The 24934-nt window shown below is 45.9% G+C and overlaps 1 protein-coding gene and 1 pseudogene across 3 annotated transcripts in view; one reads left to right on the forward strand and one right to left on the reverse strand.

Moving 5' to 3' along the window:
• The first annotated feature begins 7176 nt into the window (after positions 1 to 7176).
• Positions 7177 to 24934, forward strand: part of LOC135921169 (protein 5NUC-like) — a 266996-nt gene continuing 249238 nt past the window's right edge. Inside the window, exon 1 of one of the 3 annotated variants that reach the window (XM_065455478.2) lies at positions 7177 to 7481. In XM_065455478.2, coding sequence (XP_065311550.1) covers positions 7260 to 7481 — 222 coding nt within the window. In that variant the 5' untranslated portion in view covers positions 7177 to 7259. The remainder of the gene's footprint in view (positions 7482 to 24934) is intronic. The other 2 variants (XM_065455477.2, XM_065455476.2) reach the window with 2 other exon arrangements.
• LOC135921161 (uncharacterized) lies at positions 8373 to 24183 on the reverse strand (annotated as a pseudogene).

Consider the following 24934-nt stretch of genomic DNA (forward strand, 5'->3'; position numbering starts at 1 on the left):
GCGCGGACTGGTGAGATGTTCATCACGAGCAAGTTGTTCTGTAGCATGAACGAAGACGATCCGAGCTTAAATGCCTTAGAGGGACAACATCGGTGTTCCCTTCCAAATACTCGACGAGGCCTTTTAGCTCTGGGTCTGTTCGCTGCTGTTTAGTGAAGTCTTCCGCAATTATTATTCCGAGGAAGTCGGCGTCGTCCTCGTCGTCTTGCGGCGGGGAATCGATGGTGGCGCGTGATAAGCAGTCGGCGTCAGGGTGTTTTCGTCCAGACTTGTAGATTACCGTAACGTCATATTTTGCCGTCTGAGGCTCCACTGCGCCAGCCGTCCTGAAGGGTCCTTTAAGTTAGCTAGCCAACACAACGCGTGTTCATCGCTGAAGACTTTGAATGGCCTGCCATTTTGGTAAGGGCGAAATTTTACTGTAGCTCAACTGATGACGAGGCAATCCTTTTCAGTTGTCCGGCTAGCATAAGATATCACTCGTTCAAACCGTCTTTTCTCTGGACTAGGACGGCACCGAGGCTTAGGCTACTAGCGTCAGTGTCGATTTCGGTATCGGCGCCTTCGTCGAAGTGGGCAAGTACCGGCGGCGACTGCATACGTTGCATGCGTCATTTGACTTCTTCAAATGCGTCGGCTGGCGGCGTTTCGCACTTGAATTCGAGATAAGGTTGGGTTAGATGCGTTAGCTGCTCAGCGATGTGTGAAAAGTCTTTGACAAAGCGCCTGTAGTAGGCACACATGCCAATAAATCTACGCACTGCCTTTTTGTCGATAGGTTGCGATGGCAGCTGTCTTCTGCGGGTCGGAGCATAGTCCAGAGTTGCTGATGACGTGGCCTAGGAACAGAAGCTCATCGTATGCGAAGCGGCACATTTCCATCTTCAGAGTGAGCCCTGATGACTTGATGGCCGGACAGGCCGCCATTGGAATATGAACCTGGCAACGTTTAACGCTAGAACGTTATCTAGTGAGGCGAGTCTAGCAGTGCTATTGGAGGAATTAGAGGGCAGTAAGTGGGATATAATAGGGCTCAGTGAAGTTAGGAGGCCAAAAGAAGCATATACAGTGCTAAAAAGCGGGCACGTCCTGTGCTACCGGGGCTTAGCGGAGAGAAGAGAACTAGGTGTCGGATTCCTGATTAATAAGAATATAGCTGGTAACATACAGGAATTCTATAGCATTAACGAGAGAGTGGCAGGTCTTGTTCTGAAACTTAATAAGAGGTAGAAAATGAAGATTGTACAGGCCTACGCCCCTACATCCAGTCATGATGACCAGGAAGTCGAGAGCTTCTATGAAGACGTGGAATCGGCGATGGGTAGAGGGAAAACTAAATACACCACACTAATGGGCGACATTAATGCCAAGGTAGGTAAGAAGCAGGCTGGAGACAAGGCAGTGGGGAAATATGGCATAGGCACTACGAATAGCAGGGGAGAGTTATTAGTAGAGTTTGCGGAACAGAATAATATGAGGATAATGAATACCTTCTTCCGCAAGCGGGATAGCCGAAAGTGGACGTGGAGGGGCCCGAACGGCGAGACTAGAAATGAAATGGACTTCATACTCTGCGCTATCCCTGGCATCATACAAGATGTCGACGTGCTCGGCAAGGTACGCTGCAGTGGCCACAGGATCGTAAGAACTCGAATTAGCCTAGACTTGAGGAGTGAACGGAAGAAACTGGTACATAAGAAGCCGAATAATGAGTTAGCGGTACGAGGGAAAATAGAGGAATTCCAGATCAAGCTACAGAGCAGGTATTCGGCTTTAACTCAGGAAGAGGACCTTAGTTTTGAACCAATGAACGACAACCTTGTAAGCATCATTAAGGAGTGTGCAATGGAAGTCGGTGGTAACTCCGTTAGGCAGGATACCAGCAAACTATCGCAGGAGACGAAAGATCTGATCAAGAAACGCCAATGTTTGAAAGCATCTAACCCTACAGCTAGAATAGAACTGGCAGAACTTTCGAAGTTAATCAACAAGCGTAAGGCAGCTGACATAAGGAAGTATAATATGGATACAATTGAACATGCTCTCAGGAACGGAGGAAGCCTAAAAACAGTGAAGAAGAAACTAGGAATTGGCAAGAATCAGATGTATGCGTTAAGAGACAAAGCCGGCAATATCATTACTAATATGGATGAGATAGTTCAAGTGGCTGAGGAGTTCTATAGAGATTTATACAGTACCAGTGGCACCCTCGACGATAATGGAAGAGAAAATAGTCTAGACGAATTCGAAATCCCAAAGGTAACGCTGAAGAAGTAAAGAAAGCCTTGGGAGATATGCAAAGGGGGGAAGGCAGCTGGGGGAGGATCAGGTAACAGCAGATTTGTTGAAGGATGGTGGACAGATTGTTCTAGAGATACTAGCCACCCTGTATTCGCTATGCCTCATGACTTCGAGCGTACGCGAATCTTCGAAGAATGCTAACATAATCCTAATCCATAAGAAAGGCGACGCCAAAGACTTGAAAAAATTATAGACCGATCAGCTTACTGTCCATTGCGTACAAACTATTTACTAAGGTAATCGCAAATAAAATCAGGAGCACCTTAGACTTCTGTCAAGCAAAGGACCAGGCAGGATTCCGTAAAGGCTACTCAACAATAGATCATATTCACACTATCAATCAGGTGATAGAGAAATGTGCGGAATATAACCAACCCTTATATATAGCTTTCATCGATTACGAGAAAGCGTTTGATTCTGTCGAAACCTCAGCAGTCATGGAGGCATTACCGAATCAGGGTGTAGACGAGCCGTATGTAAAAATGCTGAATGATATCTATAGCGGCTCCACACCCACCGTAGTCCTCCATAAAGCATGCAACAAAATCCCAATAAACAAAGGCGTCAGGCAGGGAGAAACGATATCCCCAATGCTATTCACAGCGTGTTTACAGGAGGTATTCAGAGACCTGGATTGGGAAGAATTAGGGATAAAAAGTAATGGAGAATACCTTAGTAACTTGCGATTCGCTGATGATATTGCCTTGCTTAGTAACTCAGGGGACCAATTGCAATACATGTACACTCACCTGGAGAGCCAAAGCAGAAGAGTGGGTCTAAAAATTATTCTGTAGAAAACTAAAGTAATGTTTAACAGTCTCGGAAGAGAACAGGAATTTACAATAGGTAGCGAGGCACTGGAAGTGGTAAGGAATACATCTACTTAGGGCAGGTAGTGACGGCGGATCCGGATCATGAGACGGAAATAATCAGAAGAATAAGAATGGGCTGGGGTGCATTTGGCAGGCATTCACAGATCATGAACAGCAGGTTGCCATTATCCTTCAAGAGAAAAGTATATAATAGCTGGGTCTTACCAGTACTCACCTACGGGGCAGAAACCTGGATGCTTACTTACGAAAAGGGGTTCTACTCAAATTGAGGACGACGCAACGAGCTATGGAAAGAAGAATGATAGGTGTAACGTTAAGGTATAAGAAAAGAGCAGATTGGGTGAGGGAACCAACGCGAGTTATTGAAATCTTAGTTGAAATCAAGAAAAAAGAATTGGGCATGGATAGGACATGTAATGAGGAGGGAAGATAACCGATGGTCATTAAGGGTTACGGACTGGATCCCAAGGGAAGGGAAGCGTAGCAGGGGGGCGGCAGAAAGTTAGGTGGACGGATGAGATTAAGAAGTTTGCGGGCAGGGCATGACCACAGTTAGTACATGACCGGGGTTGTTGGAGTATGGGAGAGGCCTTTGCCCTGCAGTGGACGTAACCAGGCTGATGATGATGACGATGATGAATACTCTCGCAAGCAGCCTGAGGTGATCGCGCTTGCTCGGCTAAGAACAGTCGTTTATCCGCGGAGCCCGAGTGCAGCTACGCACTCCAAAAAGGAGGGCGAGTACAAGGAAAAAATCGGAGGACGCTTAAGCTTCTCCTTCAAGAGTGGAACGCGATAGCGTTATCGCATCCCGTTTGCTCCACCTACTCAAACGCGCTACGCCAGCCAAACGTCGCGATCGGCAGAAATAGCCGGGCCATGGTTAGGCTAGCTTCTTTACTCCGTAGAATGAAAGAAAAGAAAAAAAAGGAACCGCATCATAAGCCCAGAATCAACCATTACTCGTCGCGACTAAACGCTCTTAGGATGACGAGTAATTTCCAGGCGACAAGCGAATACGTTTTATCAAGAACACTGATAGCGCCGGCGGTACAAGCATTGTGGCGAAGTTCAATGCGCAGGAACAGCTTTTTTTTTGGGGGGGGGGGGTTGACGTCATCACGCGTCATCGCGGGAAGTTTGAAAAGTTTAAGGCCAGTACGCCACGTGGTGGCACTCACGCGAACTGAACCCCTTGTGTCCAGAAAAGCTGGATACTGGGAGTGCAACCTACCAAGCGGGAAACGCTTACAGGAGTTATAAAACGTCACTTGTAAAGGGGATTATACAGGAATCAAATAGAAAACCGTCGTATCACATCATTATACAAACATTAAACTCAGTTGTTTTGGTGATGTACTAGATATGCCAACCTTATCTTATTTTATTACCCGCCGTGGTTGCTCAGTGGCTATGGTGTTGGGTTGCTGAGCACGAGGTCGCGGGATCGAATCCCGGCCACGGCGGCCGCATTTCGATGGGGGGCGAGATGCGAAAACACCCGTGTGCTTAGATTTAGGTGCACGTTAAAGAACCCCAGGTGGTCAAAATTTCCGGAGTCCTCCACTACGGCGTGCCTCATAATCAGAAGGTGGTTTTGGCACGTAAAACCCGAAATATTATTAATATCTTATTTTATTACGTGGTTTAGAAGTGTAGGCAATTTGAAATTTTTAACATTTGATTTCCGTAATTGGTCCTACATTTGGTGACGTACCACACTTGAGGATGGCGCACATTATACGCAAGGATATAAAGGATGTCTGGTTGTAAAGATTTACTTTGTTTCCGTGTATGCGGATGTTTTACTCGGTATGTTTAACAATCACAATTAAACCCTGTACTTGTACACGAAACCAGTCTTGGTATTTCTTTATATGGAAGTGACGTTATGCAAAATATGTGTTGTTTCCAGCATGTATTGATGCATCTTGTACCCAACTCCTGCTGACAGCTATTCTAGGCTAGCAGTTGTGCTGAAAAAAAATGAATAAAAAATATAGATCTACCAGCTGCTACTCTTGTTTCATGTGGCAGTTCTAAATGTCAAGCAGTGCATTCGTAACAGTTATATTCATGTCTGTCGGTGTCACAGCTGGCTGGATTTCACGAGTCGAGATTGAACCTTTATAGCAAGTTTCAGGCTTGTCTTGTTCACTAGAGGTGGCAATGGTACCTTTAGATACGGGGTAGTCAGCGGTAAACCCGGAGGGGCTTGGAACGCTCAATGGATTATCAGACTCCTGATTATCTGACATCCTTCAGTGGCCCGGCATGTTGTTCGTCCCTCGCTTTGTAGCCAACAATTGTGGCTCGTCTCTCGTTGAACGCAACGTTTATCTTCTTCCCGACGGGTTTCTGTTTTCGACTGCGCCAATGGGAAGATTTCGCTAGGGTACCGCAGGTACAACCGATTTATTACTACATTATTCCTACTAACGTCGTCCTCTTCTCTTCTTCATTACCCTGCTGTGAATGTGGATCGCGACAACACTTAAAAAAGTTTGTGATAAACCTTCAGAATTATTTCACGGTAGAATTGATAAATATTGTTGAGCTGATACGGTCAACAAGGGCGACATAATTCATGCTTACTCTGCGTATATGCAGGCATTGCTATCTATTCATGGCAAAAATTTTCCTTTTCAAGCATGTCAACATTCTAAACAGATATAAAAGAGACAACACTCACAAATTATAATAAAAAGCTGATAAAATAGATGAACGAACGAGCCTTTATTTCCATTTTTCTACGTACTCAATTGGAACCTGAACTAAACGAGCTTTGCTTTGCCACCGAAAGGATGGTTACGAGAGCGTAATCTGAATTCCTAATCTTAAGCTGAGGTGTGCGCCAAGTGCTTTCGCGCCCAATTTTAAACTCGCAGAGTTGAATGATGGTTTAACATATTAGTGTTAAGGATGTTTTGTGGCGTTCTCACTTAAAGTGCCATTCTCCTCAGCAGCATTCAGGCACTCGCCGGCTTCCTAAGCACCAATTGGCACGGTCAAAGAAGCTATGGCGATGATGGCGTGACGACGCAGGCATTACGGCAACTCTTTGACGGCGATAGAACGACTAAGAAGGCATCTCGACGACAACATTGCAGTGAATGCATAATCACGACCACACAATGGCAATGGAATAATGACCGCGTTACTATCATGGTTATGGGGTGACTATAAGTATACAGCGCCGATGGCGTGACGGCGGCTGTGCGACAACAGCTGTTTAAAGACGACACTATGACGAAGGTGGTGCGATGATGACGGTTATGACGACGATGGCGGGATGACACCGCCATTACGACGAGTGCTTAATGACAATCATATTGCGACGACTATATGACGGCGATGGTGTGTGATGACCTCAAGAAGGGAACGATGATGATAGCGTGACTATGGTGGCACATTGCGAGTGATCGTACGATAGACACACCTAGTGGAGCATACACAACGATACGTGTCCGAGAAAAGATAGATTGCTGTATCTGCGGGATCCACTGCACACCACTGTATATGGCGCCACTACCACTGCCGACGGCGCCAACGATGCAAAACCGAACAGCGAGCTAAGCAAATGTGACGCTTTAATATAAAATGCCTTCAGTACCTCCTTTTTGCCTTTTATTCGATTATTACCGATATCTCATTTCTTCAGTGAAGAGATGCTACTAATCTCACAAGTAATTTTAATGTGCTAGGCATCCGCATACGCCAATTCTTTGCGTAGAGCAGTTTCATTGCGAAGGGGCCAGAGTATAGAAAGTGTCACATTTTATTAGCCTAACATATGAGCTGAAAACACGGGACCAATTTAGAAAAACGGCATTTTTTTCGTGAACGCTGCTCTGAAATAAAATTTGACCTTGTTTGTGGAAACGATGCAGTGACCTAGGCCTGGTCTATTTTACTCAGTCCAAGGCCGTCACAACGATAGAACCAAGAGATACATCTTACACGGCCCTATTGTTCTGAAGACGTGAAACAATTCCCATGGAGAGAGGAAACAGCTGCAGTTCAAAATGGGAACTCCTTGTCAGCGTCCTCCGCCACCTGCAGGTTACACTGCGAATTCTAAATTGCTCTAGTCCAGGTTATAACTCATTTCAGGCCACGTTCACGATGCATGTAGCTTCCGCCACATTGATTGCCATCCTGTGCTTTACCCTAAGCTCTGCACAATCAGGAAAAGGAAACACCAATGGAAGGCTCAAATTGACAATACTTCACACCAACGACATTCACTCTCGGATCCTCGAAAGTGATAAACGGGGAATGCAATGCAACGAAGAAAAACGTAAGAACGGCAAGTGCTTCGGCGGCATCGCTAGGATTGCTTACCAGGTGAGTAAACACAAGGCTCATTATATACACATTGACACGTGGATCTTTTCAGGGTGATCGCTTCTCACTGTCTAACAAATCTTATCGCTCAGCGGGGGACGCGCTCGCATGTATCGGAAGTTTTTCGAATTGCATGTGCGACGCGAATTCTATAGAACTTTTTGGAAGACACGCGGGCATTATCGAGTACACTGGAATCTCCGATTGCTTGCGTCGCGAACAGACGCAAGGTAATTTGCCTCTTCAGCAAGCAACAACCAAAAGACCCAATTATTATCGTGAAGCAGTGGCTTTTATGGACAGCATCGCTAGTGCCACAGCGGCGCAGTAACTACTGACGCTGCCTAAGCTGGCGAGCTACCTTATCACACATCTTCCTCTCTTTCTTTTTTTTTTTTTTGAACCGCCGTGGTTGCTCAGTGGCTATGGTGTTGGGCTGCTGAGCACGAGGTCGCGGGATCGAATCCCGGCCACGGCGGCCGCATTTCGATGGGGGCGAAAACACCCGCGTGCTTAGATTTAGGTGCACGTTAAAGAACCCCAGGTGGTCAAAATTTCCGGAGTCTTCCATTACGGCGTGCCTCATAATCAGGAAGTGGTTTTGGCACGTAAAACCCCAAATATTATTATTCTTTCTTTTTTTTGAAGCCACTCTTGTTACGAAGCTTGAAATCGTTCTGGAGGAACCACACTCCTTCCCCTTCGTGTGCGATTGTGACGGGGATCGTTACACTGTTGCGCGCTGCTTTATCCATCATTGCCCTTCTACGTAGAGAAGTTTTCCCGGAGTCGACACAGTACAATCTGGGCTCATCGGTGCTTCCTCAAACGACTCCTTCTCTTTGGAGGTCTACGATCCATACGTCTGTTCCTTCGGACAGTTCCGGCAGATCACGCACTCCATGGTGTCGGGTGTAGTCTCTCTTCTAGCGCTGACGCTGCGACCTCTCGAAAACTGGCAGTTCTTGTAAGTCTATTGTCCGAGGCTGCAGGCTTCCGCTGGACGTGGGCAGGGCCATGCGCAGTCGTGTCCCCGTGAGCAGCTCCGCTGGGCTGTGTCCGCTCTTGAGTAGGCTTGTCCTGTAGGCCAGAAAAGCTTTATAAGCGTCAGTAGTTTTCTTTAAGGAGCGCTGGATAAGTTTCGCGGTGGACTCTGCCATTCCGTTGATCTGATGATAATGTGGGCTAGACGTCACCTGTTGAAAGTTGTACTCTGATGCAAACTTAAAAAATTCAGCGCCAATGGCTCTTGAGAATTGGGCCCATTGTCAGAAACAACTACTTCCGGAATCCCGCGTCTGGCGAAAATGGATTTGCAGTCGTTTATTACTGGGGATGAACTCAGGGTATTCAGCGGTACGAGCTCCAGGTATCGCGAAAAATAATCGGTGAAGATCAACCGCCATTTTCCCATTGGCCTAGAGAAAGAACACCCGCCTCGCGCGCAAGAGGTCCGTGGTTCGAATCCGGGTGCCAGCAATTTTCCACCGGATTAAAAAAAAACGCGTGTTGATAAAATTGCATAAACAGGCCTGGAGTGTGGTCAGATCCCGGTGACCAGAACCGGTAACGCACTCCCTCACCAGAGCAGGATTGGCCACCCTGGTGCAGTACATGGCCACAACCTGAGTTGAGTCATCGTGTTTATTTGCACACTTCCTCCTGTTCTCATTGTAACTGTGTACAAGTAAAATATGCGCATTCGGTCAAATATCTTGGCCTGATCTTGGACAGTGATCCGTCTTGGAACTCGCACCTTTCTTTTGTTTGTCAAACACTTTGCGCTGTATCTTGCGTCCTGTATAATATTAGATATTTTATGCCTTTTTTCTGTCCGTAAATGTGTTACACACGCTCCAGCCTATAGTGTGCTTAGACACGGAATCACTGTTTATGGTCACTGCACGGTTCGCTCGCAACGCAGGGTGAATTCGCTTCTGCGTTTACTTTTAAAGAATATTGCCTATGACCTGCCCATTGGTAATAACATTGATATTTTCAGAAGATTAAAGCTTCCAAATTGAATTGACTTGAATTTATTGAAATTTAGACAATATATAGTTGTCCGGGTGAAGAGGGCTGAAGGTGACACACGTGGTCACCTGACTAGGCCCTAGACACCCTGAATTCACGCAGGCATAGTTTCGACATGGTAAGTTGCGAAGTACAATATTTTTTACAGGAAGATTATAACAATTCACATACAGCAATATACATGCACTGTACATTCAAATCAATCTAATTAATTATGTATAATACCTACAAACATGTTCACTTGACCAAGAAAAGAAAAAAACAAAGCAAGGAATCCTAGGTGGATCTCCTATACGACAAACAAAAAAAAATGTTCACATGACAAATATGTTCACTTGACAAAAAAGAACAAAGGAAACAAATTTCTAACTGGTTTATACACGATTTAAGAAAAATCTCTTTGCCTGGTTTCGGAAAGCAGGCAAAGAGAAACAGTTTTCCATGGAGTCTAGCAGAGCAGGATAAAGGTTTAACACATTAGGAATTTGCCAATTTACCAGTTGTGTCCCGTAATTCGGCCTGAATTTAAACTTGATGAAGTTGGTTCTCCTAAACTCGTAGTGGGATTCATGTTTGGTATACCTCAGAGAGAAGAGTTGTGGATCAATTTTGAAATCTGAATATTCAAGCTCTGATAGTCGCAGTTTGTATAGTGATTCAATGTCCAGGATGCGATTCTGCGAAAAATATACAGATGTTGATTCATGTTGTGGTAGATTTTCAATAAAGCGCACACTTTTTTTCTGTTATCTATGGAGGCTTTCTATGTTAGACCTAGTAGTGGTGCCCCAGACAAGCAGGCAGTAATGCAGTCGCGAATGAACGGTATTAAAATACAGTTGACGTCGTATATAACGAGGCAACAATAAGCGAAACCTGTTAAGCATACCAATATGGTGTGCAATATTACGCTTAATATAGTGAATATTGCAAGACCAATGAAGGTTTTCAGGAAACTGAACACCTAAGAAATTTAATTTGTGCTACCTTCTTTAGCGGTCGCGACTCGAATGCCACATCATTATTAATATAAACAGGTAAGTTAACAGGGGTAAAAACAATGTACTTAGTTTTGTCAACATTTAATGAGAGTTCATTGGTAACAAGCCAGTCAGATAGGTTCTTAAGCCATAAGTTTACATGTGGAATTAAGGAACCTAGATTTTCACCAGAAAAAAATACACTTGTGTCTTCAGCGTAAAGGATAATAGAAGGGGTTCGTGGGATAGATACCATGTCATTGATGTATAAAAGAAACAGAAACGCTTTATTAACAGAAACTATTGTGCTTAAACATTACTGGTACAGTCAGTTCACCATTCCATATGTTCCTGCACGTGATTTAAGACCAAAATACCGTTACTGCATTCCTCGCTCCTCAACCCGATACGGAAAGCGCACACGTCAATACTACGTACCTGCCTGTTTCAATAGTATGCGACCTAGTGTATTCCGCATGAGAACCATATACACCCTGAAAAAAATTTTGCGGTATGTCTCCGCAATACTTCCTGCCCCATAATAATTTAATCGAGTGTTACTGTCTTAATTTCGCATTACTGTAATCCTTTTGATGCTGTAATAGTTATGTATGTATATGTATAGTTATGTATGTATGTATGTTAGGTATGTTATTATGTATATCTGTCTCTCTGAGTTGTTAAGTTTTTCTTTTTTGTTTTGTTTGTTTGTCGAGTTCGTTGCAACATCTCTATTTTCCTTTGTTCTGCTAATGTTTGCTGTCTGCCAGGCGCTGCCACTCCAGCCCTTGGTGAGGCTTTGGTAGGCCTGATTTTGGTGTACGAGAATTGACATGAATAAAAGTACTATCTATCTATCTATCCTATATGAACACACCAATGAAACCCCGGCCCTCAGTCCCCAGCAGCTGCGAAGCAACTGACCACGGCGGCGGTCAGACCTGCGACGCAGCAGAGGGTGCTAAGAATCCCTGGCTCCGGACAGTCCGCCATTGGAATATGAACCTGGCAACGTTTAACGCTAGAACGCTATCAAGTGGGGCGAGTCTAGTAGTGCTATTGGAGGAAGTAGAGGGCAGCAAATGGGATATAATAGGGCTCAGTGAAGTTAGGAGGCCAAAAGAAGCATATACAGTGCTAAAAAGCGGCCACGTCCCGTGCTACTGGGGCTTAGCGGAGAAACGAGAACTAGGAGTCGGGTTCCTCATTAATAATAATATAGCTGGCAACATACAAGAACTCTATAGCATTAACGAGAGTGTGGCAGGTCTTGTGAAACTTAATAAGAGGTACAAACTGAAGGGTGTACAGGTCTACGCCCCTACATCCAGTCATGACCAGGAAGTCGAAAGCTTCTATGAAGACGTGGAATCGGCGATGGGTAGAGTGAAAACAAAATGCACTATACTAATGGGCGACTTTATAGCCAAGGTAGCAAGACGCAGGTTGGAGACAAGGCAATGCACTAGGAATAGCAGGGTAGAGTTATTAGTAGAGTTTGCGGAACAGAATACTATGCGGATAATGAATACCTTCTTCCGCAAGTGGGATAGCTGAAAGTGGACGTGGAAGAGCCCGAACGGCGAGACTAGAAATGAGATAGATTTCATACTCTGCGCTAACCCTGGCATCATACAAGATGTGGACGTGCTCGGCAAGGTGCGCTGCGGTGACCACAGGATGATAAGAACTCGAATTAGCCTAGACCTGAGGAGGGAACGGAAGACACTGGTACTTAAGAAGCCGATCAATCAGTTAGCGGTAAGAGGGAAAATAGAGGAATTCCAGATCAAGCTACAGAACAGGTATTCGGCTTTAACTCAGGAAGAGGGTCTTAGTGTTGAAGCAATGAACGACACTCTTGTGGGCATCATAAGGTAGTGTACAATGGCAGTAGGTGGTAACTCCGTTAGGCTGGATACCAGTAAACTATCACAGGAGACGAGAGATCTGATCAAGAAACGCCAATGTATAACAGCCTCTAACCCTACAGCCAGAATAGAACTGGCAGAACTTTCGAAGTTAATCAACAAGTGTAAGACAGCTGACATCAGGAAGTATAATATGGATAGAATTGAACATGCTCTCAGGAATGGAGGAAGCCTAAAAGCAGTGAAGAAGAAACTAGGAATTGGCAAGACCCAGCTGTATAGGTTAAGAGACAAAACCGGCAATATCATTACTAATATGGATGAGATAGTTCAAGTGGCTGAGGAGTTCTATAGAGATTTATACAGTACGAGTGGCACCCACGGCGATAATGGAAGAAAGAATAGTCTAGACGAATTCGAAATCCCATAGGTAACGCCGGAAGAAGTAAAGAAAGCTTTGGGAGATATGCAAAGGGGGAAGGCAGCCGGGGAGGGTCAGGTAACAGCAGATTTGTTGAACGATGTTGGACAGATTGTTGTAGAGAAACTGGCCACCCTGTATACGCAATGCCTCCTGATTTCGAGCGTGCCGGAATCTTGGAAGAACGCTAACATAATCCTAATCCATAAGAAAGGCGACGCCAAAGACTTGAAAAATTATAGACCGATCAGCTTACTGTCAGTTGCCTACAAACTATTTACTAAGGTAATCGCAAATAGAATCAGGAACACCTTAGACTTCTGTCAAGCAAACGACCAGGCAGGATTCCGTAAAGGCTACTCAACAATAGACGATATTCACACTATCATTCAGGTGATAGAGAAATGTGCGGAATATAACCAACCCTATATATAGTTTCATTGATTACGAGAAAGCGTATTTCATTCTGTCGAAACCTCAGCAGTCATGAAGGCAATATGGAACCAAGGTGGTGACGAGCCTTATGTAAAAATACTGAAAGATATCTATAGCGGCTCCACAGCCACCGTAGTACTCCATAAAGAAAGCAAGAAAATCCCAATAAAGAAAGGCGTCAGGCAGGGAGATACGATCTCTCTATTCCAATTCACAGCGTGTTTACAGGACGTATTCAGAGACCTGGATTGGGCAGAATTAGGGATAAAAAGTAATGGAGAATACCTTAGCAACTTGCGATTCGCTGATCATATTGCCTTGCTTAGTAACTCAAGGGGCGAATTGCAATACATGTACACTCACCTGGAGAGGCAAAGCAGAAGAGTGGGTCTAAAAATTAATCTGTAGAAAACTAAAGTAATGTTTAACAGTCTCGGAAGAGAAAAAAAACAAGAAAGGGGCTGACAGATGTAATAGCACACTGTGGTATAAAATTTTGTAAACAGGGATGAAGTACCTCAGACAGGCTGGCCAACGTTTCGATAGGTGGACCTATCTTCGTCAAAGGCGGCCTCGTCATCCTCGGCGTGTTAGTTTTAAAGGGTTAGTGCAGTGACGTCACGTGCGGGTGTTGTCGCTGGCGGCTGGTTTTAAAGAGAGAGATTACAAGAGGGAACAGGCGCTGTCGTCCGACGTCTGTGAGCCTCATTCTCAAGACGAGGGGACAAGAGCGTGAGAGTGGGCAGGCGGGGAGGAAAGAAAAGAAATAGAAGCAGAAAAAAAGGAAAAAAAGGAGGGGGGAGCCAAGACCCTACCAAGACACAACAAAGGGGGGGGGGTGAAAGAAAAAGAAAGAGAAAAATGAAATCTTTAAGAAATACGGGGGCTTGGGAGCGTGTTGGGGATGCGAAAGGTTAGGAGGTATTCAGGGGGAGTCGTTGGCGGCATATTTTTGAGGCATTAGAACGGCCGGTCAAGCAATAGGTCGAGTAATTTTGAAATAGTTAAGGTGGCGACGAGGAGTCTGCGGTGCAATGTGTGGGGTGACTGAAAGGCGGCGGCATGGTCTTTCAAGGGGCACTGCCCCACGCGCTTAACGTAGGTGTCGTTACGGCGGCATCCAGAAGGCGATACTCTGGGTTGAGGCGCCGAAAAAGGCACATTGACTTCGGAATGTGTTGTCGAGGGGGTTTCAAAAAAAAGACTAAAAAGGGGGGCAGGGGAGGGGGGGGGGCGAAATCGGTATAGCAAACAGGAGGGTGACGCGCGCAGAAGCGGGCGGGGGCAAGTGTACATGGAAGAAGGGGATCGTACAGTTGGTATAGACGTAAAATCCTGAAAGAGTACATTAAATTGAGTAGTAGGCAGGAAATTTTTCTTTTTTTTTCTTCTTTTTTCCTTTTCCGAAATGGAAGAGTAGGTGAGGTTAAGAATTAAAGTTGGCTGGTGGCCTAATGTGTTTTGTGTATTGGTTGATGATATGAGAGTTTCAGATTTAAGTTACAGCTTTTAAAGATTCTAAGTTGCCGCGTGCCAAATTAATTCCTGTCGGGTGTAGGCAATTGAACTTGTGTATGAGGTATGATTCCGTGTACTTCCTTTCACGAGGGGAACGGAAATTTGTTTGTAGTATATAGAGCCTTGCTTTGTCAAACATATGTCCATGTTCATTAAAGTGGCTGGCTACTGCTTTGGGTAAATTGTGTTTTGTGTCCGCGCGGTGACCATTGAGTCTTGTATTGATTTGTGGTCCGGTCTCACCTATGTATTGTTTGCTACAAGCGGCGCATTCCAGACAGTAGACTACATTGCTTGATGTGCAGGTGAAAGCGGAAGTTACCTTGTGTGTGTAATTCGACGCTGTACTTTATACTGAAGTAGTGGATTGAATGTGTTTGCATGTAGAGCACCTGGGGCGACCACAGGGATTGGTTCCCAACTTCTTCTTTTCCTGTAGTTTGGCGTGCACAAGAACATCTTTAAAATTAGTGTTGCGTCTGTAGGCCACTATGGGAGGGTCGGAAAAAATCTTCTTAAGTTTCTGGTTGCTGGTGAGAATCGGGTAGTATTTACTTAGGATGTTATTCACGTTTGGGAGTGCGTTTGAGAATTTAGTAGTAAGAAGAGGCGTTGTTGTTCTTGTGATCCTCGGGCGGGGCTTGAGGACCTCGGCTCGATCAAGTTTGGTTGCAGCGATGTAAGCTGTTTGAAGGTCACTGTTTGGGTGGTTCCTGTTTGATAGCGTTTCTTTAAGGTGATCGAGTCTATCTATGTAGTCTTGGTTTTCAACGCAAATGCGACGTAGTCGTGTGGCTTGGCCTTTAAAGATGCCTTGTTTGCAATGTCTGGGATGGTGGCTGGTATATTCTAGGTATTGTTGTTTGTCGAAAGGTTTCCTATACAGCGTTGTCTTTAGTTCACCATTGTCAATGTATATTGTTGTGTCCAGAAAGTTTATGCGCTCAGTTGAGGATTCTGATGTGAATTTTATTGTTGGGTGAACAGAATTTAGAAAGGCTACATATTTATCTAGACTGTCTTGGCCATGTCCCCAGATTATGAGTATGTCGTCTATGTATCGTAGGTATGTGTGGGGCTTGGTAGTGCAGCGCGATAGGAAATCTGTTTCTAGAATCCCCATAAATATGTTCGCGTAGGTTGGTGCAAAAGGCGTACCCATGCTTGTACCATGTATCTGTAGGTAGTAACTCTCTTCAAATTCGAAGTAGTTATGTGTGAGAACTAATTCAAGGAGAGACAGGTAAACTTCAGCAGAGTGTTGTGCACTGTGTTTAGACAGCGTTTGTTTTATCGAAGATAAACCATCAGGGATTGGAATGTTGGTGTACAGCGCCGTGACGTCTAGTGTTGCGAGAATTGTGTTGTGGGGTAGTGTGCCTTTAGTAATAATGTCTTCTATAATTCTCAGCAGGTGGGGAGTATCTTGTATAAATGACGGAAGTGTTTTCGGCAAGTTACCAAGGTAGTGGTTCAAGAATGTGGAGATGCTCTCTGTCGGGGTGTTGTTGTTTGATACTATCGGACGGCCTGGGATAATAGCAGTGTATAGTTCAGCGGATGGAATTTTATAAATTTTCGGAAGGAGGTAAAACGTCCGGCAGTTTTGTTGCTTGGTTTAAGAAATTTGTATTCTGATGGTGTTATCAATTCATCAGCCAAAAGTGATTTTAGCCTGTTGATAATTGTCACTGTGTAGGACAATGTCGGATCGTTAACTAGTTTGCGGTAATGTTCTGGGTTGTTTAGTTGTCTGTAAGCCTCGTGCTTGTATTTTTCTATTGGCCAAATAACTATACTTCCACCCTTATCTGCTTCCTTAATAACAATGTCATTCCGGTGGCTCAGATTTGAAATGATATGACTCTCCGACGCAGTTATGTTTTTGGTCGCTTAGATGTCTTGGATTGTCTTATAATTTCTTTAGAGATAGTTTTAAGGTATATGTCAAGTTCTATGGCTTGTTCTGGTTCGGGAGTCCAAGTGGATTGGGCTCTAAGTGGTGTCGTCCCGGTGTCTGGTGTGTCTGCAAAAAAGTGTCGGATACGCATTCGTCGGGAGAATTCTGAGAGGTCCTTGTGAAGCTCGAATTCATTTATTGTGTTGTTCGTGGGGCAAAAGTTTAAGCCCTTGCTGAGTACGGCTATTTCTTTTTGACTTAATGTTTTAGAAATGTCTATAACATTGGAGCGATTTAGTTCTGTGGAAATTTCCTTACTCTCTGGTCCCTCTAAGCTCGAGGTCCCTCTTGTCTGGGTGTGGTGGCTGTTTGGCTGGAAGGTTGTTTTTTGATTAAAATTTGCTTTTTTTCTTTGTTTTTGAACCAATTTTCTAGATTGTTTTTCGCCGTAATGTTCTAAATCTCTCTTCTCATCTGGTGTCAGGGTTATGTTCCTAAGTCTGTGGTTAAAAGTTTCGATTTGCTCTTCGCAGTGTTCTTTGAGGATATTCAAAAGTGAAAGTGAGGCATTATGCAATGTTGTTTGCCAGTTTGCGCGATGGTGTGGTGGGAGTGTCCCTAGAGCTGGTACAGCCTTGAGTGTTAGGCCTTTAGGAATTATATTTTTCTCGGTGCTGCTTGTGTAGGTTTTCAGATGGGAGGTGTAGCTCACATGTTTTTTGGTAAGTTTTCTAGCCTGTAGGAATTCGGTGCTTCGTGGCATTGAGGAATTATTGATTTGCGATGTCTGTCATTTACTTGTCTTCTTGCGGGCAGATTTGCGTGGGGTGTTTTTCCGTTCGGCCGGTTTATTATCGTATGCCTGGCTTAATTCGATCTCGGTCTCTGTTTGAGTTTGTGTGTGTGCAGGCAGGCGTGTGGGGGTCTGTGTGTAGACTTCGGTGGTGGGTTTTCTGTTGTCTGTTGCCATTGTGTCTGTTTGCATGGTGGTTGATGTCATTTTTGGTGGTGTGTGTGCCTTCTGGTTCTTTTCACATTCCACTGTCTGTGTTCCAACTGTTCTTGTGTTGACTGTTTCACTTGTGCAGTGGCTTGTTTCACATTCCACTGTCTGTATTCCCTGTGTCCTCGAAGTGACTGTCACAGTTGTGTTGTTCGCGGTTGCACGTTCCGCAGAGTTGGTGGAGGTGGTATTTGAGGTGGAATTTAAAAGAGTTTTTCTGTACTTGTCCTTAATAAAGGACTTGATCTGTTGGGAAACTAGCTCTATTCCACTGCGGTTCAAGTGGAAGCCATCCCAAGCTAGGTGTTCGTGTGGTGCTTCGTGTATTTCTGCGTGGTGCATGGTGTCAACATTCTTATGGACGTTTTCTAAGTTGAAAATTAGTAGGTTTAGCTTGTTAATCTCCTCATTGTGTTTCATGAGTGCATTAGTTTGGTAGGATAGTGGGCGGTGTTTGTTTTGTAGGCGGGGAGCGACAGTCGTTATGGTTATATGTGCGTTTGGGCGAGCGGCTTGAATGGTTCTTATTACGTCGCTCATGGACTCTATCGTGTCCGCGGCGCTTTGTGTTCTTAGGTTGTTTGTGCCTACATTGATAATAAAGTGTGTGGTGTCAATTGGCGCATCACATACTAGCGGTAGAATATCTGATGTTTGTGCCCCACTAAGGTGTTTTATGTATGGCGCGTGTGGGCCTGGTGGAAAATGTTCCTTCAGGTATCTGTACTGGCTGTCTCCAAGGACTGCTACATGGGCAAAGGATAACAAGGGGCACTTACACTGTTCCGTCATCGTCAGCTGTCATGGAAGTCCAAAAACAAGAAAGGGGCTGACAGATGGAATAGCACACTGTGCTATAAAATTTTGTAAACAGGGATGAAGACATTGCAAACAAGGCATCTTTAAAGGCCAAGCCACACGACTACGTCGCATTTGCGTTGAAAACCAAGACTACATAGATAGACTCGATCACCTTAAAGAAACGCTATCAAACAGGAACCACCCAAACAGTGACCTTCAAACAGCTTACATCGCTGCAACCAAACTTGATCGAGCCGAGGTCCTCAAGCCCCGCCCGAGGATCACAAGAACAACAACGCCTCTTCTTACTACTAAATTCTCAAACGCACTGCCAACCGTGAATAACATCCTAAGTAAATACTACCCGATTCTCACCAGCAACCAGAAACTTAAGATTTTTCGCGACCCTCCCAGAGTGGCCTACAGACGCAACACTAATTTTAAAGATGTTCTTGTGCACGCCAAACTACAGAAAAAGAAGAAGTTGGGAACCAATCCCTGTGGTCGCCCCAGGTGCTCTACATGCAAACACATTCAATCCACTACTACAGCAAAAATTACAGCGTCGAATTACACACACAAGGTAACTTCGGCTTTCACCTGCACATCAAGCAATGTAGTCTACTGTCTGGAATGCGCCGCTTGTAGCAAACAATACATAGGTGAGACCGGACCACAAATCAATACAAGACTCAATGGTCACCGCGCGGACACAAAACACAATTTACCCAAAGCAGTAGCCAGCCACTTTAATGAACATGGACATATGTTTGACAAAGCAAGGCTCTATATACTACAAACAAATTTCCGTTCCCCTCGTGAAAGGAAGTACACGGAATCATACCTCATACACAAGTTTAATTGCCTACACCCGACAGGAATTAATTTGGCACGCGGCAACTTAGAATCTTTAAAAGCTGTAACTTAAATCTGAAACTCTCATATCATCACCCAATACACAAAACACATTAGGCCACCAGCCAACTTTAATTCTTAACCTCACCTACTCTTCCATTTCGGAAAAGGAAAAAAGAAGAAAAAAAAAAGAAAAATTTCCTGCCTACTACTCAATTTAATGTACTCTTTCAGGATTTTACGTCTATACCAACTGTACGATCCCCTTCTTCCATGTACACTTGCCCCCGACCGCTTCTGCACGCGTCACCCTCCTGTTTGCTATACCGAATTCGCCCCCCCCTTCCCCTGCCCCCTTTTTTAGTCTTTTTTTTGAAACCCCCTCGACAACACATTCCGAAGTCAATATGCCTTTTTCGGCGCCTCAACCCAGAGTATCGCCTTCTGGATGCCGCCGTAACGACACCTACGTTAAGCGCGTGGGGCAGTGCCCCTTGAAAGACCATGCCGCCGCCTTTCAGTCACCCCACACATTGCACCGCAGACTCCTCGTCGCCACCTTAACTATTTCAAAATTACTCGACCTATTGCTTGACCGGCCGTTCTAATGCCTCAAAAACATGCCGCCAACGACTCCCCCTGAATACCTCCTAACCTTTCGCATCCCCAACACGCTCCCAAGCCCCCGCATTTCTTAAAGATTTCATTTTTCTCTTTCTTTTTCTTTCACCCCCCCCCCTTTGTTGTGTCTTGGTACGGCCTTGGCTCCCCCCTCCTTTTTTCCTTGTTTTCCCTTTTTTTCTGCTTCTATTTCTTTTCTTTCCTCCCCGCCTGCCCACTCTCACGCTCTTGTCCCCTCGTCTTGAGAATGAGGCTCACAGACGTCGGACGACAGCGCCTGTTCCCTCTTGTAATCTCTCTCTTTAAAACCAGCCACCAGCGACAACACCCGCACGTGACGTCACTGCACTAACCCTTTAAGACTAACACGCCGAGGATGGCAAGGCCGCCTTTGACGAAGATAGGTCCACCTATCGAAACGTTGGCCAGCCTGTCTGAGATACTTCATCCCTGTTTACAAAATTTTATATAGGAAGAGAACAGGAATTTACAATAGGTAGCGAGGCACTGGAAGTGGTAAGGAATACATCTACTTAGGGCAGGTAGTGACGGCGGATCCGGATCATGAGACGGAAATAATCAGAAGAATAATAATGGGCTGGGGTGCCTTTGGCAGGCTTTCTCAGATCATGAACAGCAGGTTGCCATTATCCCTCAAGAGAGAAGTGTATAATAGCTGTGTCTCACCAGTACTCACCTACGGGGCAGAAACCTGGAAGCTTAGGAAAAGGGTTCTACTCAAATTGAGGACGACGCAGCAAGCTATGGAAAGAAGAATGATAGGTGTAACGTTCAGGGATAAGAAAAGGGCAGATTGGGTGAGGGAAGAAACGCGAGTTAATGACATCTTAGTTGAAATCAAGAGAAAGAATTGGGCATGGGCAGGACATGCAATGAGGAGGGAAGATAACAGATGGTCATAAAGGGTTACGAACTGGATTCCAAGGGAAGGGAAGCGTAGCAAGGGGAGGCAGAAAGGTAGGTGGACGGATGAGATTAAGAATTTTGCTGGGACGACATGGCCACAATAAGTACATGACCGGGGTTGGTGGAGAAGTATGGGAGAGGCCTTTGCCCTGCAGTGGGCGTAAGTAGGCTGATGATGATGATGATGAAAGAAGACACCCATCGCAATGCACTGCAACGGCCTACTGCAAACTTGGTCTGTTGCAGAGGCATCTCTCGGTTGATGCCCTGCTTGAGACTGCTGTGGCAGTTCTTAACAAGTCTTTTAATGTCCGCGTCGATACTTGGCCACCAAACTGACCTCTTGGAGCGTGCCCGGCACTTCTCGATGCCGAAGTGTCCCTCGTGAATTATTTTAAAGGCGGGCTTCCGTAGGGTCGATGGGATGGCTATCTGCGAGCCGCACGTGAGCAGGTTTTCAACAAGTTCAATGCTTTGCCTCTCATTCAAGTAAGGCTTCAGGTCAAACCGAATGTCCCGACGGCTTGGCCAGGTTTTTGTACACAGGTTGATAAGCGCTTGACGTACCAGGTCTCGCTGTTGCTCCTGGGCGATAATCTGTAAACTCGGTGTTGTTACCGGGACTGACGAAGCCACCAATCACACGTAGCCTTGGATCTCGTCCTCTAGTTCCAGGGATTCCGTTTGTGGAAGAGGTGACCGAGAAAGCGCGTCCGCCACCGTCAAGTCCCGGCCTGGAACATGCACAATGTCATGCGTGTAGCACATCAGACGCATGCGCATTCTTTGTAGCCTGGGTGTTAGTTCATCAATTCATTTGGACCTAAACAAAGATACGAGCGGTTTATGATCTGTTTCGAGGATAAAGCGCTTTCCTACAATATAATCACAAATTTTCGCTCGCCCACATGAGGGGAAATCCTTTTTAAATTTGGGCGCACCACCGCTTGGTAGTTGTAAGGGTCCTGGAACCATAAGAAATCCCTTTGAAATGACCGTCTTCTTGCCTTTGGCGCAGGACAGCTCCAAGACCGTACGATGGTCACAGTGGTCACAGTGGTCACAGCGGACCGTGTCTGCTGTGACTACTGTTTCCATGTTTGAATCGTAGATACCCAGAACAGGTTCGATGAAAGAATAGTTCCACTTCTTGAAGGTGGCTTCTTGCTCGGGACCCCACACAAAATCCTGTCTGGAGCTCGTCATTGAAGGAAGAGGCTGAAGGACTTGCACCATGCGGGGCACCAAGTGGGCCAGATAATTTGCCATGCCCATCACGCGCCATAACTCTGTCTTGGACGTTGGATGTGCATTTCTGTCACCGCATCAAGCTTTTGGTTGTTGGCACGCACTGAGTTGTTCCCGATTGTATGTACCAAAAATTAAATCTGGTTGACACTGAACTCGCACTTATCTCTGTTCATAGTTGTGCCCACTGTGTGGAGGCGGTCTATCGCTGCCCGAAGCTGCTCGACATGCTGCGTCTGCGTCGTACTCCAAATACACACATCGTCCATGTGGCAGACGACTCCCTCCAGTCCTGAAAGAACCTGTCCCATTCGTCTTTGAAAATGTTCGATGGCTGACGAAATTCTAACGGAAGTCGGTTGAAACAAAATCGTCCGTACGGCGTGATAAAGTTGTGTATTCTTTGCTGCCTTCACTCAGCAGTATCTGCCGTAAACCGGAGTTCGCGTCGAGTTTTGAAAACGTGCTGGCTCCCCGTAGCATTCTGATGGTGTACTCGATGGCCGGAATGGGATGCCATTCTCGTTGAATGCATCTGTTGAGTTCCGTGAAGTCACCACCGATTCGAACAGCACTCGATGGTTCAAGAACGACAACCATAGGTGCGAACCCTGTAGTAGGCCCGGTGACAGGAGAAGTGACGCCTAGTGCTTGCATCCGCTCGAGCTCTTGTCTTGTTTTTCCGAGAAAAGGCAGGGGGACTCTACGTGGGGATGACAGTGCGAAATGCTTTCCTTCAGGATTCAACTTGAGGTCCTATTTTTTGAAGGTCCCCAGTGCCTGGTACACTTGTGAAAAGTCAGATTCGGGGTCCAGTTTCCTTCACTACGTTGATTTGTAGTACGCAGAGCCTTTCTTTCACTGGTTTTCCAAGAAGAGGGGTTCGGAGGCCTTGAAGTACGTACACGTCCTCGCGGCTGCTCCTTCCCGCAAACGTCATATTTATGGCAGCCATACCAAATATGGCAAAGGATTTACCATCAGGTCTCTGAAGCCGGAGCCTTGCTGGTTGAAATTTTATCGCGGGAAAGATGCGAGTGAAGAGCTCCACCGGAATGACCGTTTTATCCGCGCCAGTATCTACTTTAAATGCCACATTCGAGGATTCAAGAAGAACGGGAAGTTCCCCCCTGTAAGCGGATGAAGGGGATGGGACTCCCAGGAAGCCTGGTTCTTCGGTCCGGTTTCCAACGTTCCTGACAGCTCTGGTTAATCGGAAAACCACCTCGAAGTGTCCTCTTTTGTCGCACTTTCTGCCGAGTGCATCTTTCGCTCGACAGGAAGCTCGACTGTGCCTGTTTCTTCCGCACCAGCCGCATTGTTTCGGAACCTTGCGTCCACTTTCCGACGGAGGCACCTTCTTCCTTATTTGTCGCGTACTCCTCTCGGACTGTATTTGGTGAACTTCCTGTTCACGCACGCGGTGAAGCTCTGCCTGCTGTTGGTTGAAGGTGTCATGCTGTCATGCCACCAACAATGCTTTCGGTAGTTTTAGGTCCGGATCGAGTTGCAGAGTTCTCAAGATCTTACGGTCTTGGAGACCCAGCATGAGATGATCTCGAATTTAATCTTCTCGCAGCTCCCCGTAGCCGCACGTGGAAGCAAGCGCGTGCAGTGCAGCAACAAAATCCTCGACGGATTTGCCGTGCTGTTGCGTTCAGGAGTTAAGCTTGACCCTTTCATACATAAAAGGGTCAAAGGTCGACGAACAAAGCAGGCCTTGTACTCCTGAAGTATGACCTCAAACGTCTGGCCGCCAGGCTCAAGTTTGAACGTTTTGAAGATATCCTCGGTTTGAGGTCCCATTAGATACACCAATGCATCTACTTGAGTCGTTTCTTTCCTTCGTTCGGAAGCAAAGAAACAGCTGTTTCCAGGGAGGCCATTTGTTGGGTGTTCCAAAGCTGAAGGGCTCAGGTGGAGCAATTTGAAACAAAGCCATCTTAGTTGGTTTTTCTTGTAAGATATCTGTCGGCTTGTCCGGTGTCTGGCACTGTTTAATGGGCTCACGGCGTCCTCGTTTCAGGGCTAGTCTGACGTCCGAGAGTCGTGGTGCTTCAGATCGGCGGGTGCCACTTCTGACACCATGTTTGAGTCACGAACAGACGCAAAGAAGTGCGTGTCTTTAACCTTCAACAAGCAACAACCAAAGGACCATTTATTATCAAGAAGCAGCGGCTTTTATAGACAGCATCGTGAGTGGCACAGCGGTGCGGTCACTGCTGAGGCTGCCTAAGCTGGCGAGCTATCTTGTCACACATCGATAACATGCTATCGATGTTGCCACACATCGATAACATCGATAACATAAAAGCCCAAGCGCTTGACCGGCACATCAGATTTCCGACGATCGCCGACTGTGTTCGCCGTTATCGTTAGTGATTGAGTGTAGCATGTTGTTAAGGCTGCAGGTTCACTCAATAAAACGCTACTTTCATCATTCACAGTTTTCGTGCCTTCTTAACCGCCACTACTACGTGACATCTGGTGGAAGCGCTTGTTCGTTCATTTATCGGACGCCCCCGACAAGCCGTGATCCAAGCCCAGACCACAAAGATAACAACAACGTCGTCCAGGATCATCGACCAAGCCGACGACTGCAGCAGCTGCCCCCGAGCACTGCCTTGTATCTGAGGATGCCAAGAAGATCGTGAAAACGACTGCCCCAATGGCTGCCCCAGCGTTCCCCATTCTGCTTCAACAACCTCGGGATCCACATGCTTCAGTTGATCTCGTCTGAAGATCCGGAAACATGGCTGGACACCAATGAACCAACCGCGACCTTCAACTAGGATACCGTCGACAAGCTGCGACATGTCCTTTTAGCACTGGAATACGC

Source organism: Dermacentor albipictus, chromosome 8, assembly GCF_038994185.2.
Source record: "Dermacentor albipictus isolate Rhodes 1998 colony chromosome 8, USDA_Dalb.pri_finalv2, whole genome shotgun sequence".
In the NCBI taxonomy this organism is placed as follows: Eukaryota; Metazoa; Arthropoda; class Arachnida; order Ixodida; family Ixodidae; genus Dermacentor; species Dermacentor albipictus.